This window comes from Limulus polyphemus, unplaced genomic scaffold, assembly GCF_000517525.1.
Source record: "Limulus polyphemus unplaced genomic scaffold, Limulus_polyphemus-2.1.2 Scaffold2052, whole genome shotgun sequence".
Classification (NCBI taxonomy): domain Eukaryota; kingdom Metazoa; phylum Arthropoda; class Merostomata; order Xiphosura; family Limulidae; genus Limulus; species Limulus polyphemus.
The window spans coordinates 163,206-181,238 of NW_013667662.1; the positions used below are offsets into that span (position 1 = coordinate 163,206).

Genomic DNA, 18,033 nt, shown 5'->3' on the forward strand with positions numbered 1-18,033 from the left:
TAATTCACAACTATTGACGTCACTACCATTCGCTTGAGTCAATTACCTGTAGTTATATCTGTATATCTGCAATCATTTGCTGGGCTTATATACTAAAATAGAGAGCGTCTGACAAACACTCAGGCCTTCATGATCCTTCTAGAAACTTATTACGTGTTACCAGAGTCACGTGACTGCCGATGTCGTAATAATATATAACATGTTAAAAATGTGTTATTCAAACTTTCAACATTCCTGTATTAAATTTCGATGTGAAAGTGAACAAAAAAAGAGAGAATTGATCCTTACGAGATGATAAGATCCACAGACTAAATAACCAATTTGCAATATCTGTCTATCGTAAAAAAAGAAACATTTTCAGACTTACACACTCGTTTTGACAATATATTGTGCCTAATGACTTCGTGCAAAACATTCTTAACAGAGTATACAACGTTTGATAGGACTACATCTCCATCCATTGTCAAATATGCCTCTATACCACATGTAGATTCCTGTTAAATGAAATAGAACATAATGCTTCCAAAAAATGTATGATATTACTGGCCATTTCTCTCTTATGCAAAAAGAGCAGTTTTCTAAAGTATCGACAAAAAAACAACAACAAAAACAATGTAATTCTAACAGGTTATTCATAGATTAAACTACAAATGACTTTCAATTCCTCCTTTTACCTATTCTATGTCTTTATGTATCGTTTATGAAACACAAATGTATTAACTGTAAAAGTCAAGCATCTTTACAAAAAATACGGTAATTACATATATGAACCTATGAATACATGGCTTATCTAACATAACTGGTCAACAATTTTTAAATCCCTCATTTACTCCAATGCGCATACAGAACGAAAACAATAACCATACTAACCCCATAAACAATTTCCAAACTGTTATATCATGTTTGTCCAGAAAGTGTAATATAAAATACAGGAATAATAATTTACATTGAATAAATTTATGATAAGGTCTTCCCCCCAGTGGCACAGCGGTATGTCTGCGGACTTACAACGCTAGAAACCGGGTTTCGATACCCGTGGTGGGCAGAGCACAGATAGCCCATTGTGTAGCTTTGTGCATAAATTCAAAACAAACAAACAATGATAAGGTCTATAATTTAGATTTTACAACACTTAAATGTACAACTATTTACTTAAACTCGGTGGAACAAAAAATGTAAATAATTATAAAGATATCTTGAAGTATTTGTTTGTTTGAATATAAAACAAAGCTACAAAGTTACCTGTGTGCTGTCCACTGCGGAGAATCAAAGCCCGGATGCTAGTAGTGTAATTCCGTAAACTGACCGCTGAACCACCAGAGGGAGGCTGGAAGAAATATAGGCAATTAGTTGAGATTGGGAGTTCTTTTGAAATTAATAAATTCTGTTGTATCAGAATATTATTTTAATTTGTTTACTTTATAGGTCTCTGATGATGGATGTTATAAGTTTCAAAACATCCGATAAAACGTGTTTATTACTATATTCATAATGTTTTTGTTTCTTGCCATACCCTATTTTATTTTAATTACGTATTATAGGTGGCGCAGATATCTATATGTTCGCACAAGGGTATCTGTTGGCTTTAACTAGTCTACACAGGCACGATATATGTATACATCTTTTTCATATGATTTGTTTTACATGACTCTAAATATAAATATTGTTTAATCTATAATGGCAAACTGCTTTCGTAATTCAAAGATATCGTTGTGTCAAGTTATCGGAGGTTTTAAAGGATCACCAACCTTAGTTAAAGGTCATCAAAATTTTAATGTTAGTGCTAGCTTCAGTAATGGTAACACTGGTTTCTATAAAACAAGCAGTTGCTTTTCGATATTTAACTTTAGTGGTAGTCAGCGAAACTTAATAATTGGCTCGTCTTTGAACTTGCATCACAACCACAGATATATTCGGACCAGTACCGATGTCAGAGATACTCTTATCTCGTTTTTGGGTTGTGTAAGTTTTCAATTATATTTTTTAAATCATAATGAAGATAATATGTACTAAATTAATAATTCTAGTCCAACAGTTAGACTGCAAAATATTACCTTCAATAGTTGAACATTTTCTTATATACTTCACAGTCTAAATAGCATGACATATGTCATTTATTGGTTTTGTATATCATTTTTTCTTTTTAAATGATGTAGTCAGATCCAAAATATATCCTTAACATTTTCACTTAAGAGATCATTCCAAAAGTGAACCACTCAAAGCATGATATAATTCTAAGCTCTTTTAGGTTGTTGCAATTGAAACAACATTCAAATTGTGATGTTATTCTAGGTTCTATGCATGAAACAAGCTGCTTTCAAGCAGGTAATCCATTCCTTTCACTGTTTTCAACTCTGAAATAAATTATCTTTCTTTTTTTTTTACTATGATGTAGAAGTAACAGTTTCAAAAACAAGAATACTTTTTACAGCTTTTTTTAAATAACTTTTTCGATATACATTCTTTGTTTAAAGAAGATAAACAGACAATGGTATTTTAAGACTAAGAGGTGTAACAAGTATTATACAGAGTTAAGAATAAAATTGTTATGAGTACAACAATTAAGCTTTGGAATACCACTGTTACCTAATATATATATATATATATGTAAAAGCAGTGTAATGGAAATTGAAGAACATAAACTGTATCTCTGGATAATACAGCTTTTTGGTCTCTTGATTAAAATCACCAGTGGTTTTCTTAAATTTATACTAATAATATTATTTTCTTCAAAGAGTAATATGGTAGCACATATGCAAAATCATGGTGATATTATAAAACTGATTTTTAACAGTTGAAACACTTATAAATGTTTTACTGGAGTGTTTGTACTTGTCATCATGTGTAGTTTTTGTAATCTGTTTTAAGCCATAAAGTTAAAGGTAGTTTAACAAAAATTATCTGTATTTATATATTTTTTATATTGACAATACAGGAAACTTAAGTACATTTAATACATTCATTTGAGTGGTAACTTAAAACTTTTGGCCTTACAATTACTCAAGAAGAAAAGTTAATATTTTTTATTATATAATCTCAAATGCAATCAGAAAAAACTACCTACTTAGAACAAAACCAGAAATTAACCTGGTAATAAATATATCTAATTAAAAACATTTTTATTACATTCTTACTTATAAAGGTTAGAATGCATTGTTTCATCACTTGAGTACCCTTGATGCGTACAATACGTTTGTTATGTAAACCCAATAATATTTCATGAGGTTTGCCCAGCTTAGGGGATTTAGACTAGTGTTCTAGATAGATGTATTAAACTAACAATGTAAAACAATCTTTATAATAAAATTATAATAATAAAAGTTAAAATTGCAAATAATAAGATTAGGTACATTAATCGTTCTAACTAATACAGTCAGTGGAAATAATAATGAAGAAATAACAACATACAAACACTAGTTGTTGGCATCAAGTACTATTATAAATTTAATGTTTTTAGCACAAAGTAACATCAGTGTAACCATATATAAGCAAAAGTTTCTCCAAGAACATCATGTGACCAACAAAAAACCATTAAACTGCTACAAGATGATGACTTAGGAGGAGCATAGCATTGAGATAAATTGCTATTACATATAGTACTGTTTATATAAGGAACCAAGTAGCAAGACATTACTAAGAGTACAGCTGAAAACTAATGTTTATGAAGATTTAAGATAATAAATAAGAAAGTAAATAAATACCTGAACTATACAATAAATGGCTAGAGTATTGGTTTTGTAATTAAAATATAACAATATTAAATCTAATAAAAAGAAAACATGTTAAACATACTTACACAAATGATTCCTCTTTAACTTCTTTCATTTAATGAAACACATGGAGCAAACACCAGGAAGTAATAAATAATTAAATCTTCTGTAAAAGCTGAAAAGTAAGGGTGTTAAGCATTGAGAAAGTTTAATAATAACAAGACATAGTCAGGAAATTTACAATACTTATAAGTTTGACAATCAAAGTTAAACTAATGTAGTTTAACTAACGACATAATGTTATACCTCATAAGCAACTGTTGTATAGTTAGTATTAACTATATGCAATAAAATCTTAAACTAATGGTTGGTCTAAGTTTTGGTGATGAAATTGCTAAAATTATTTTCAAGAGAGTATTCAAACCCTCTATCTGGGGTTTTCACCAAGAATGTGTGTAACTTGTAAGGCCTATAGGGTTAGTTTTAGTCCACTGTTTAACTATATCACTGCCATGGGTACATGTATATTCTCTCTCTTGTTAAATATACAAGATTGTTCAGTTTAAGTTATTATTTTGTTTATTTAGTAATTTAATATTAAATGATTATTTAGTTTCATAACAATAGTGTTAAAAGTTAATTATTTTAAAACTATGATTGTGAAAAGTTTTGTTACGTAACCCTATGCGGGTTGTATGTTATGTATGCAGTTTAATTTTTGTACTAGGCATTTGTAATATTGTTCATGTCATCTTGCTCGAAGCTTCTAAAGTTTTCTCTTTATGTGTAATATTGTTGTTACTGGAAGGCCAGAAATTTCTGGATTTTTCTATCATGTGTTATAAATACATGCAGCTACAGAGAGAAAAATAGTCAGTTAGTGAAAGCAAAAGTGAAAAAAAGTGAAGTGACTGCGTGATTGTCAGTTTAGCCACAATGGGAGATTTCTAAAGTGAAAGTTTTACAGTTTGTATTGTAACAACAGAGATAGAGAAGAATGATTTGTCTTGTCAATTGGGTTCTAAAGTAATTGAACCAGCATGTGTGGATTTTTGACGTAAAAGAGAATTATTTAAAGCTCTGGATACAACTGTGGTAACCTATTCCCAATTGTATTGTGATAACAGAGGAGAGAAGAAATAATTTGTCTTGTCAGTTGGGTTCTAAAGTAATTGAACCAGCCTGTGTAGACTTTTGATGATAATTATTTAAAGCTCTAGATTCAACTTTGGTAAACAATAGTGACAAATTTTTGTACATACGTTTGACTTTTGAATATATATATTATTTTAAAACAAGTGGATTGTGTGCTGTCTGTTTCTTGTGGAAATTTATCACCAGCAAGTCACTGACATCTACTGTAAAGAATGTTGTCCCTTTAAAAACCTGACACCTCTAGAATATTGCCATATGAGTTTGGGATTTTACACCATCATGAAGAACAATATTCCCCTTCAAATTTTCCAAAGGTTATCAGATTCAAGTTTCATATAAGTAATGGAACATTAAACCATGGCACTGAGTGAATTGTTTATCTGTAAATGTGGCAGTGCAAAGAGTAGGAAGAATGTTGTTAGAGAAGAGGTAAAATGGTGCTTGCAGGTTTTGAGGGGATATATTGCAATCTTTTGACATGTTTTTGCTAGAGAAGGTTTCAGAGGCATATATAATAGTTTTTCTTCAGGTGTTATAGAAGCTGCAGTATTGAAATAGTTTCAAAGAGGAGATTGGATGAATATTTTAGTGATATGAGTTGAATATGTGAAAGGAGTTTCTATATGTATTTGTAATAGGTTGGTTTTTAGATGGGCCAAATGAACCTTTGTTTTACTCTGGGAATGAAGGGATTTTTAGTCATACTGGTAATGGTATAATAGGTATGAATTATGCTAGTTATTCATAATATACTACTCAAATTAATGAAATGTTAAGTTACTATATAAAACAAGTTCATGAACTCTAAACTAACGTTTTACAGTTTTGATTCACATACAAATAAGTTTAAGTAAATTAACAACTGGCTTGTGTTCTTTTTTTTTCAGGCTATAAAAAGAGGACTAATTGAACACAGAATGCCATTTTTGGCTTTGCAAGCAAGAACATCAGTCTCTGCCTCATGTGAATTTCAGCCAGATGTTGTTTACTGTCATGATAACAGTATACAGGACGATCACAAGTATTGTAGAAATAAGTGGGTTGTGTTGACCAATATACCAAACAAAACTATTGAGGAAAGGCACTGCTTAGCAAAAGAGACAGGATTCACAGAATTACATTTAAGCACTGTACCTGATCCAGTGTGGATGATAATTAAGCCTTGCTTGGCATTATCAGATGACATTCATCTTAAAGATAGTTGGTGTTCTCTTTCTTCAAAGAAGCATGGCTTTCAGCTAACATCATTAACTCACTTTAATGGCTACCTGGGTGCTGAACCATACCATGTGTTTTGTGTAGAAATGGACAGAAGTAGCCACATGAGAGGACTGAGCTCAGCTCCTTTGTCAGATTTTGAACGACAGGCTGTTCTTTGTGCAAATGTTTCAAAAACCAATGAACCACCACATCCAGTTGGAAAACCCACTGAAGATCAACTACAGAAAATACATTTAGTCTTAGCTAACACTGTAAGTATGGGAAAGTATCATTCAGTAAATATAAGTGAATGTATGAAGGTTCAAATTAAAGGCTAACACATTTTTAACAACTACCATATGACAATAATTAAAAATGATATGTCTGCACAGTAACCATGCTCATCAACTTCGACCAGTTGAATACCAACAGATCTTAAATGCTTCTTCATTTGAAATATTGTACATATCATTAGTCTTTAGCTATCTCCAACCTAAGACACTTGTTGTCACTGTGCTAGTACACGATGTGATGATCATTCAACAACAGCCCTCCACCAATAGGAGGGTGACACTAGGTCCCTCTTTACCTGTTGAGGACAATGTTCCTCCTCCATATCTCTTTGTGGATTTCATTAGTCAGGTTTGTTCTTTACTTTCCCTTTCTCCTATGTGTTTTGATTTTTTTTCCTGTTTCTTATGACACAACTCTCATGCTGAGGATTTTTTTTTTTTCCACCTTCTCCAGACAAGTTTCCACGTGCTGATTTGAATTTTCATTCAGAAATGGGATATTCTGAGGAGAATTTAGACTCCATGTTTCCTGCTCCTTCTTTCACTGGGGCTTCCTCTCCTGAGGACTCATCTGATCAGCCATCATCTACCCCCTTTTCTGCAGTTAGTTACATAGGTTTGTGAAGTTTTGGAGATGCAACCAATTGCTTTTGAGTTTACCCCTGCTTTGTTGTCTGATCATTCTCAAGGGGATTGCTTTGTTTTCTGCCTTCTCCTGATATTGCTGTGCATGCAGGGAGGTTTGCAACACAATTACGTGAGGGTGTCACTATGCCTCCCTCCCCCATTTATCTCAACAACATGCCCTAGCGTATCATCGTGAAGATGATATATATATTTGAACACTCAAAGGTTGGATCTATTATTTGATCTATGGGGGTGCCAAGTATGAACTTATCTCTCTTAATAGGTCACAATTTTTACAGATTCATTTGACTCTTACTACTGTTTTAAGATACTTCTCTTCCATTCAACTTTGTCTGAAGCATATCACCAATCGCCTCAACAATTTGATGACGAACTGGGCCCTTTACTGGTTACAACTCTGACACATTTGTCCTCTTCAGGACTTGCCTTGGTGTCGTGGTTGGTCTGTTGCTGGGACTTGTTGAATTGGGATGCATTTTTGGAAGGTATTTGGTTACCTTCTTCTGTGCTTCGAGAGTTATGGGAAGTGCCTTTTCTTCAGCCTTATTTATTTGCTGGAATTCCAAAATCTTTAGAAGCCAGAGTTGATACAGCACGTTCTCCAGAATCTTTAGAAGCCAGAGTTGATACAGCACGTTTCCAGTCTTCTTTATCGTCTTTGGCTGCTTGACCTTATTCTATCTCCACTTGTACTTCTGCAGGTTCATCCCATTCGTGTCTCAAGTTCCCCTCTTTCCACTCCTCGTTCAATTGGTTCTTTTAATCGTTTCCATCCTTATTCTTGGAAGATATTTTGCAAGCTGGTATGTGGACTTCTTCTGACATGTTCATATCTCATTACCTTCACGATCTGACATGATCTTCATCTTCCCCCTGTTGCTGTGTTGACTACCTCTACTAGGTTTTAACAGAGTGGTAACATGTTATCTGAACAGTTATTGTTCTTTTCTCTTCTAGGATCCCTACTGAATTTTTGTAGATCCCACTCAGTGGAGAGTGTTGCCCAGTTGGTTATGCTTCTATTGAAAATTTGCAATAGCAACCTTTATATGGTTCCTGGTTGCAATGGGCTCTCTCAAGATGAGGTGTTCCATAAGACCGTCTGGACGCAATTCTGGATGGTGATGTCATATTGTAATATTTCTAATGGACCACTACTCATGGACTATCATCAGTAAAGCTAAGGGGGATTTTGCCAGTCCCTGCTGATCTTAGAGCTGAATCAGTCAAGATCAGTTTGCTTTTAAAAATTAGGGAATGTGGTTCACCTGTTCCTCAGAATTTCCCAATGCTTTCCCCCCTTACTTTTTCTACTGGAGCTTGAGAGTCCTTACCACATCAAGTTCCCAGTTGCTGGGGTGGTGGACAGAGGATTTACTTCGGAGTGTTGAGTTTTCTCCACTCTTGGAGAAGAGGGAGTGTAGTTGGGGATCCTCCTACCTGGGTCCCTGGAAATTTTTTTTCAGATGTCGGTAGGAGCATGACCAACCTACGCGGGAGTCTACTTGTAAAACTAGTCCAGATTTGATGCTTAGCTATCCTGTGGGATGTGCTTGGACCCTCTTATGAACACTGTCAGGTTTTATGTTGTTCATGCAAGGGTCCACTATCTCCCCATAAATTCAACCCGAGTTGTGGAACCTTGGCTGTTTGGTCAGGGCTGGACCATCATACTTGTATTATACTCCACTCTTTTCAGTTTTCTGTAGTTCAGAGTGAAGGATGTAGTGCAGTGTTCCCCACTTTGATACCACTTGTCGTGGTACATATTTGTTCTCTGCAGATGCTTTCTGTATGATCTCTGTCCTCACCGGCCCCTCCACCTTCTCAATGTGTGATTCTGGCTATTAGTGTCAGCTGAGGTATGTATGTTTTGGAAGTTATCACTTACAATTAAATGGATTATCGAATGTTATCATTTTCCTAAACTGAAAATGTATTTCCAAATATACGTACCTCTGCTGACACTCTCCCTCTCCACTGAGAGCCAGTGTTAGTGACCGGAATGTGGTAAGTCTCAAAAAAGTGATTGTCTGCATACAGTGCTTATATACAGTACCTGCATAGAGAGCGTGTGAGGGCTGGCATAAAGTTTTGCAAATTAGATATTGCCGAGCGGGGTGTATAAAGACTGGAGCAAGGGAACGTTAGATGGCAAAGATGAAGATTGGAAAATAGCTATTAGTGTCAACGGAGGTATGTATGTTTGGAAATACATTTTCAGTTTAGGAAAATGATAACATTCGATAATCCATTTAATTGTAAATTTGATTAGTCGATTAGTTTATATGACACTAATTGATGTAATTGCTACGTGTAGATAATTGAATATCTATCAATTAATATTTAATCACCTGGCTCTGTCTGTTGGCATGGTTATTGTGTAGACAGACCAGTTTTCATTACTGTCGTGGTTGCGATAGAAACAAAGTTTCGACTACATCTGGATAGCGTGAAGTGGCCCACAGTGGTTATGGCTTTTTTTAATAGAGCTATTTGTAAATCAGAAGTCAAGCTAGACCCCTAAAACAGGAAGGAGTGACTTCTCTCACCAGGTGCCAACAAGGAGAAGTTTTTGAAATAGGGAGACTTCACATTTTTATATCAAATACATTCATAACATGAATACACTTGTTTTGTAAATGAAATTTTGTTTATTTAAGGGTTAATTATTTCTATTACATGAAGATATATAGACACGCACACACACACACACACACATATATATATATTAGCCTCAATGTTTTGTCTGTATTTTTTAATTTGAAAACTTTTTTGCTTCAGAATCTAAGAAAACAATTTTGTTTATTTATTTGTTTTTGCAGTTTGAATCAATAACTTGTATTTATTCAAAATAATATAAAATAATTTTCTAAATTCACTGCATTTTCCTTTCTTTTTATTTTAATTTTAACTCACATTTTGAATGCCATTCACGATCTGTACTCTTCACGAGATTTTCCTGCCCAAGTGCAATATCATGACTATTTCTTATGTCTTTACAAATTGAGCTGTTAAATACCTCTTGGTACATTCCAATTCAAAACTTTGTGAAACATTTTTAGCTTGCAATTCTCTAATTTTTCCTCAGCCTTTCATCTGTGGCCAGAATTTGACTCAGAAAAATCTAAGGTTTTACTCCTAACCAATTTGCTAGAGATGTTCTGAGCAAATGAAGAATACCATTTTAATATAAGATTTACATTTGCTGTTATATTAATCTTATATTAAAGTTTTTCTTCATTACCCATTCAAGCCGTCTCCAAGCATTATTAGTCTCAAAGTGAGTTCCTCGTCATCGAAAATGTGTAGTGTATCAGTGATACGGTTGGCTTATCTTCAGAGTTTGTAAACCATGTGTTTGTGTTACTGTTTGTTGCTTTCGGTACAGTGGGTGACTGACTGAAGTGAAAGATAATGGTGACCAAAATTTGCTGCAGGAGGAAAATAAAAAGCAAAATTCAATCTTTGAAAGTGAAATTTATAGGCATCACACCCAGTTGCATGACTCCTGGTAAATTGTAGTATTTTAAATAACCCTTAAGGTGGATTCCTGTACGTGGTGAGGGGACCTCCCAGGGAAGGTTCTGTATTTTCAGTTACCTCCACTTGGATCTGAACATCCACCCACGTGCTTCCCGTGTGTGGCGACTCGTGAAGGGGAGGAGAGAATCCTGGTGGTTGAGTGTTGTCTGAGGCACTTCAGCACACCACTTTGGCCTTCAATTCCTGTAGATGAGTGGCCTTTGGGTGGCCCCCCAGGGTTGGTCAGCTGGTCCTGTTAGGATAGAGTCAATTGAGTACCAGTGTTTGGCGGTCTCAAGGGTGTTGTGGACATTGTGTCTGATGCTGGTGTTTGGATATAGTGCTCATGAAACCCTGGCATTGCTGCAGTGTCCTTGTTTGACATTGTAGTGCGTCCCCTCGTACGACCCCAAGTTGGGTGGGGTCAGTGGACACTGAATCCTTCTCCTTTTATTTTGGATCCCCAAATCCTACAAAAAAAAAAAGTAAAAAACAGCTAATTGATAAATGAACATGCCCATTCTTTCCAACTACATCGCTCTCCAGTGGCCCTGTGCCCATGCTCTGTAGGTTGGACGTCAAAGCCAAAAGGATCTTGGATTAACTTCACAACTAGCATCTCTTTCTATTGCCAGTTATATGGGGTAATATTCAGAAGGTCAGTGGGAGGTATTCTTCCATCTTGCTCTCCAATGGCGAGGAAGTTGCTGATGTACAGAATATCGCCAATACTCTCTGTGAGAACTTTTCTCATGCATCCAGCACTTCTGTTTCTTCCCCCGTCTTCATGGGCATCAAGTCTTGGGCAGAGCGATTGCTTCTTTCCTTTCAGGCCAATCATATCTATGACTATAATTGCCCCCATACACTGGTGGAACTTGAACTTGCTCCTCATCGGTCCAGCAGCATATCAGTTGGACCTGATGATGTTCACTATGAGATGCTGCGTCATCTCTCTCCTGCCTCTCTTGCTATTCTTCTGTTTGTTTTAAACCATATCTGGCAGGAGAAAATTTTTCCTGATGCTTGGTGCCAGGCTATTGTCCTCCCTTTTTCTAAGCCTGGGAAGGATACCAAGATTCCTTCTGGTATCGTTCAATGGCTTTGACTAGCTTTTAATGGTTAATGCTCGTCTTATTTGGTTCCTTGAATCAAACAACCTCCTCTCGCCCACCCAGTGTGTGTGTTCCATCGACAGTGCTCCACCATGGACCACTTGATTAGACATGAGAACTCTATCAGGGAAGCTTTCCTTTCTCAAGAGGGAACATCTTGTTTCTGTTTTTTTTTTTTCGATTTTGAGAAGGCTTACGTACGGCATTTTGAAGGACATCCACTCATATTGGTTGCGTAGCCATCTGCCCATTTTTATTCAGAATTCTTTACTCGACAGGCGATTCTGAGTCCGTGTGGGTTTGACACTTTACCATTCTTACACACAGGAACTTGGAATTCCTCAAGGCTGTGTCTTGAGTGTCGATTTTCAGTATCAAGATCAATACTATCACTACACAACTTCCTTCTACTGTTGCTAATGGACTCTTTGTCCACAATTTCCACATCTCATGTAGGTAGTCATACATGAGGTTTATTGAGCGGCAGCTTTAGATTGCCCTCAATCACTTGTTGAAGTGGACCACAGCAAACGATTTTACCTTTTCTTTTTCCAAAACCATTTGCATGCATTTTTGTCACCAACGAGGTCCACACCACAATCCCGAGCTCTGTCTTGGTGATGTTGTTCTTTCCGTTGTTCCTGAGGCAAAGTTCTTGGGGTGTATCTTTGACCATAAGCTTACTTTCATTCCTCACATAAAGCAGCTACGTGTCAAGTGTACAAGGGCACTGAACATTCTCCATATCCTCTCTTCAACCTCTTGGGGAGCAGATTGATGTTCTATGCTCACGATCAATCGTGCCCTTATTTGATCCAAACTGGACTATGGTTTATGGTTCTGCCAGGACTTCAGCCTTGAAGATGCTGGACCCCATTCACCATCTGGGGCTTCAGCTCTGCACAGGGTTTTCCACACTTCTCCAGTCCCACGAACCTCCTCTTCACCTCCTCCATTTGCAACTTTCTCTACAGTATACTACCAAGCTTCAATCCTTACCACAGCATCCCACCTGGGATTGTATCTTTCTTCCTTGGTGGGCTGTGCTTATTCAGAACAGATGGTCTGCAATTTCTACCTCTGGCCTTCGTATCCGGGCACAACTGGCTGAATTGGATCTGGTATTCAATGATGTTGCTGTCCCCAATGATCAACCCATTTCACCTTGACTTATTACCATCTCCAAATGTGACTGTTCCTTGAGTCATCTGAGGAAGGAGGATACTCCCGAATGGAAGTACCGTCTTCTCTTTGCTGAACATCTTTCAAACCATTCTTGTATTCCTGTTTACACAGATGGGTCGAAATCAGGTAACTCTGTAAGCTATGCCATAGTTTGCTGTGGCTCGGTAGTTACTTGCAGGATCTCCTCTACAGTTTCTGTGTTCACTGCCAAGTTGTATGCCATTTCTCTTGTCCTGGATCATGTAGAAGCTATGCAGTACTGTGATTGTACTATTTACACTGACTTTTTTATCTCTCTACTGGCTCTGGAATTACTTAACATTAGTTTTCACCCTGTTCTTATCAATAGTCAATACTGGTTTTTTGGTGCAGATAGCCTATTTGCTTTGCACCAAAAATACCAAACAACGAAACCAATTTTAAAAGCATTATATTTAATAAAAGGTTGTTTTGATGGGTGAAGTTTGAAAGCAATGAAAAGAATGACCTGTGGAGAACTGAAGTTGACTATGACCTACTTTGGTCTTACAAGATTATTAGAAATTTAATTTAATTTAAAAAGGAGAATAGAGATCATGAAAAATAAACAAGATAGTTAGCTTAAAGTTTAAATGCACTTGCAAAAAAGTAAACAAACAAGTTTAAGGTTTGAGACACAAGATAAGTAAAAAATTGGGAATTTAAAAACCTGCAGATAGGGACCATAAACAAGGTAAGCACACAAGGCTGGAGATGCTTTAGACATTATTTACTCATGCTACAAATCTCTAGTTTGACTCCATGCTGTTAGCTAGAATTACATTTGGTGGAGTCAAAATAGGGATTTATAGTATAAAGATTCAAAATTTTGTAAAAATGAATTTTAGCTTTCAGTATAATGAATTGGTTCCCTAATCCACGAGTTCCGTTATCACATATTTCTATATAATGAGTTTTCGTATGGTGAGGGTATACTATATACAGTTTTTCAGTATCCCTGTATCATGGACTGTTGTTAAATCAATATTGTAGGGTAAAATAAATAGTTGATAACATTAACATCAAACACATAATATCATGTTAAATGGTACCCTGTAAAAGGTCATGTCTTACATACTCTGACACCTAACCATGCAAATAGGGACAGAATATTGAAAAAAAGGAGAGATGTGTCTTTATATGTAAAATGTGAGGTACATCTTGTTAAAGTTGAGGATAGCAAGTGTAAGAACTAGGAAGTTGAATCTGTTTGGTTTTTGTTAGTGGATAAAGAAGGAGAAGGCTTTTAGTTAAAATCTGTTATAGACTAACAGAGAGAATATAACTTTTAGGATTTTCTATTTGCTTTTACTTAACAGTGAACATAGACAACAAAATGCCATTCATAGCTCAATTTTCTTGGAAATGCCATAATCTGAATTTTGCATTTAATCTCTTGATACATATTTGTTAATATATTTTATGGTTTCTAACACCTACTCTTTAAGATTTTACAGTGATGTATGCAGAATATCTCCATACACACAAACTGATAAAAAAAAATCATGGTTTGCATTAGTGCTGCAGCAAGGCAAAATGGTGTGTAATATATGAATATAAAACAGTTTATAGATTTTAAATTTTGATTATGTTATATATTCATCCTAGAGCTAGCAGTGAAACTTAACTGGGCTCCTATTGTAGACAAAAGACATGCAATAATATTGTTACATTAAATAACTACATTTGTTACTCTGTGTGTGTGTGACTTAGAGTTTGTGAAATAAGATATATGCTTATTTGTGTATATAGTTTTAATTTCAGGTTTATAAGTGTCCATTTTAAATGTTGCGTGTGTACATCCTATATTTCTTCAGTTTAGAATTTTCAGGAATTTGTGTGAATACCTAGAAATCTACCCAGAGTATTTTTCTAGCAATGTCTAATATTCAAAGTATAACAATTAAACTTGTCCTTCAGTCTAAAGGTATAATCCTGGGTATTGGGCAGTATGATTTCCACACCCCTAGTCTGACTGAAAAGCTGGAGAGCCTCAAAGTATATAAAAGTGTGTGTGTAAAGTAAAAGGACATAGATCTATTATATAATCATATAAAGCTTTATCATTGAAATGTTTATGATTAATGTCAGCTAGTGTTTCTTGATAAATAGTTTATTTTACTGATAAGAACCATCCATCCTTAGTTTATGATTACTTTGAGTGAGTTAAATGTGGACAAAAGTATTGCATTCACAGATTACATATGAAAACACTTGATTTTATTGCTTGGTTAGTACATTTGTACCCTCAGTAGATGTCTTGAACTTTTTGGTAATCAGTGTTGAAACATTGATATTGAAGTATGAGTATTTATATACATTGTATCAATGCTTTTGAAGATGTAGGTTCTTCATTGTAAAAAAATAATCACCCCATTATTGTGATGCAAAATAGTTCACAGCTTGAAGTGATGTATTGAAAATTATGTATTCATTTTAAACTTCTATTGTCTATTTGATATCATTTACAAAGAGCTTCAATTCTGTGAATCAGGTTTAACTTGGGTCTTCAGTTCACTTAAGTATTGAAAGAATGCTACATGATTAAAATTAAGAGAAAAAAAATGTTGATATTTCTCTAATTCAGCACATACTTTATGTATGGAGTTTGAATTTTTTTAAAGTATATGCATCTAATAGTACCTTAAAAAGGTTTATTTTCAATTAAAGTGGCAGAAAACAAGTGGATAGGGTTGTGGTAATGACTACTTTTCAATGTTTCATTAGCTTGCGTGATTAGTTCATTAATTAGTATACTGATTCATATTCATATAACAATACATCATTCCATGTTAGTGGAAGAAACTCGTATTTCTTGTATGTGTATATGATTTACGATACAAGATAACCTGTTGTAGATAACCTGTTTCTTTACTGTTAGGACTTGCTGAGACAGGATGATGCTCTCCTAGCTAATGAACGTCTCCCTCCCACTTCTCTCCATGATCTTTGTTGGGCTAAAAGGGTCTTCAGGAATGTTCCTGCCTCACTAGAGACCCAGACTGAGGTGGCCTAACATCAGTCCTCATTGCCTGCTATGGTTTCTCATCTTTCCCAACCTTGTCATTCTGCTCCTGTTCCTAGGTCTGCTGAATCCATGTCTCCCCTTATTTTCACAGCACCCTGGCCTTCTCCCACTTCCCAATATCAGGGTCATTGCTCATCATGTCAGTGACTACCCTGTCAAGTCTGCCCTGTGCAGGCTTGTCTGTTTCTCTTTGCCAGCCTTAAGTCTCCATTTTCATCCAACAGATGGGTTATTTAGATTTGCACCCACAACCTATCTCTCCACTTCTTTTCACTTCTCCCCTTTTCCATTTTCTTACCTCCTCCCTCTTCTTCTTTATCTTCAGTGTCTTGATGATGTGGTCATGGACTTCTTGGCCTAGAATGCCAGCAGCAGGATGTTTACCCCTACACCTAGTTATTACCCTCATATTTTTGTGGTCACTTGAAGACTGGGCACTAGTGTCTGCTTATTGACTTGTCATCTCTCAACTGGTTTCTTTTCACACCTTTTCTTCCATATGGAGGTTTTTTTTTCTCTCCTTTGCTTGTTTTCACCCACACTATGGATAACCAAGATCAATGTTTTATACATCTTTTTTACACAATCCAATTGCTTTGTCCTTTAGACATTTTTTTTGTGTCGTCCATTAGAATCAGGTCTTCCAGTACCATGCTTTTTCTTTTGGCATCTACTCCTTTTCTATTTAATTCATAGATTGTAGCTGAGGTTCCATTGTTATATGGATAATTGGCTTGTCCTCACTCCTTCTTGAGAGGACTCCTTCTCTCACACCATCATTCTTCTGCAGGAGGCTGCAAGGCTGGGCTAGCTTGTCACTAACATTTGTGCTTCTTTTTTATACCCCATGCATGAGATTCTTTTGCTTTTTGGAGCTTTGGCTTCCTTTGAACCACTCATTAATTTAGGCCATGCATATACCTTTTACAATGGAAATAGTGAGACCAATGGAACTTTTCTTGTGATCCTTTGTCCTTAATTGAGCACTTCTTTTCTCCTCTTCTAGGGGACTGGTCTTGTGTCTCGACTGTACCAACACCATGGTGGGCATCCCCTTGCCACTCTCCTCCTGACTGTATCTCCATATCTTCCTAGATGCTTCTCTGTCAGGTGGAGGAGCATCTATGAATGATTACATGACCTTAGGTGTGTGGGCTCTTGAGGAGTGTTCAATCCACATTAATGTTCTTGAACTTCTTGCTATCAATCAGACACATTTTCTTATTTCTTCCCTCTTCTTGTGGATTGATTGGTCATGGTTCAATCTAACAATTTGACATTCATTTCTTATATCAACTTTCAGATGGTACATGTTCTATGATTTTTTTTCCTTCTATACATTGGACCTGCTATTTTGGGCTTATTCCCATTGGGTTCATCTCATGTCTTGTCAAGTGCCAGAGGCTCTGAACATGGTGGCGGATTGCCTTTCTCGGCCAGACAGGGTTCTACCTATGGAGTGGTTTCTTCATCCTCAGGTTTTTTCATTGGGTTTGCTCATGGTTGATCGCCTTTCTTGGCCAGATGGGGTCCTACCTATGGAGTGGTCTTTTCATCCTCTGGTTTTTTCATTGGGTTTGCTCATGGTTGATCATGCCTCTCATCAATGTCTTTGCCTTCAACACCAAATTTGTCTTATTTTGATTCCCATTTCCTCATCCTTTGGCCCTGGCAGTTGATGCTGTCAGCCAGGACAGGATTCACCTTTTTCTGTATACCTATCCCCCTATTCCTCTTCTCCCTCATGTCATCACTTTGATATGCAACACTCCTTGTTGGGTCCTGTTGGTGGCACCTCTTTGGCAAGCACAAACTTGATTTACTCTGCTTCATCAGTTGGTGCCCAGGCTTCCTCTTCCTCTGCTACATTCCCACTCTATCTTGCTCCAACCATGTTTATCTTTCATCCATGGGCATTACCCCATTCATATTCATGTGTGGGATTTGTTCAGTCTATTGTCCTTAGGACTTTCCAATTGTGTAGCCTTTTTCTTATCCCATTCCTGTTGTCCTTCAACTCTTTCAACAGAATTTGCATTTTTTATATATTGATTCATCACCCTCTCCCTCCTCCTGAGCATCCTATTGTGGCCCACCTTTTGGCATTTTTCATACGGTTGATTAACCATGGATTGTTGTTTTCCACTATTTCTGTT

At 36.1% G+C, this 18,033-nt stretch overlaps 1 protein-coding gene across 2 annotated transcripts in view; it reads left to right on the forward strand.

The window, feature by feature from the left end:
- Positions 1 to 1,545: 1,545 nt before the first annotated feature.
- LOC106465791 overlaps positions 1,546 to 18,033 on the forward strand; it is a 28,779-nt gene continuing 12,291 nt past the window's right edge. Inside the window, exons 1-3 of one of the 2 annotated variants that reach the window (XM_022393727.1) lie at positions 1,563 to 1,962; positions 2,293 to 2,325; positions 5,753 to 6,337. In XM_022393727.1, the coding sequence (XP_022249435.1) occupies positions 1,678 to 1,962; positions 2,293 to 2,325; positions 5,753 to 6,337 (903 nt within the window). In that variant the 5' untranslated portion in view covers positions 1,563 to 1,677. Of the gene's footprint in view, positions 1,963 to 2,292; positions 2,326 to 5,752; positions 6,338 to 18,033 lie in introns of both variants that reach the window. The other variant, XM_013926023.1, reaches the window with a different exon arrangement.